A 220-nucleotide genomic window follows, 5' to 3' on the forward strand; every position below is an offset into this window, starting at 1 on the left:
CGGGCCACTTACGAAGCCGTAGCCGCGAGACTTGCCCGTCTGGCGGTCGGTGATGACCACGGCCTCCTCGATGTCCCCGAAGCCCTCGAAGTACTTCCTGAGCGAGGCGTCGGTGGTGTGGTAGGGCAGGCCGCCCACGAAGATCTTGGTGAACGTGGTGTCCTTCTGCGAGCCGTGCATGGCGCCGGGGGCGGCCGGGGGCCGCTGGAAGCCCGCGCTC

At 69.1% G+C, this 220-nt stretch overlaps 1 protein-coding gene across 1 annotated transcript; it reads right to left on the bottom strand.

The window, feature by feature from the left end:
• Positions 1–8: 8 nt before the first annotated feature.
• On the bottom strand, positions 9–216 carry LOC144218962 (RNA-binding protein 38; the record flags this gene model as incomplete). Its single annotated transcript, XM_077748968.1, has 1 exon — positions 9–216. A coding segment is annotated over one exon (208 nt), but the record flags the coding sequence as incomplete, so codon positions are not given.
• Positions 217–220: the final 4 nt, after the last annotated feature.

Source organism: Crocuta crocuta, unplaced genomic scaffold (genome assembly GCF_008692635.1).
Source record: "Crocuta crocuta isolate KB4526 unplaced genomic scaffold, BGI_CrCroc_1.0 C26665365, whole genome shotgun sequence".
In the NCBI taxonomy this organism is placed as follows: domain Eukaryota; kingdom Metazoa; phylum Chordata; class Mammalia; order Carnivora; family Hyaenidae; genus Crocuta; species Crocuta crocuta.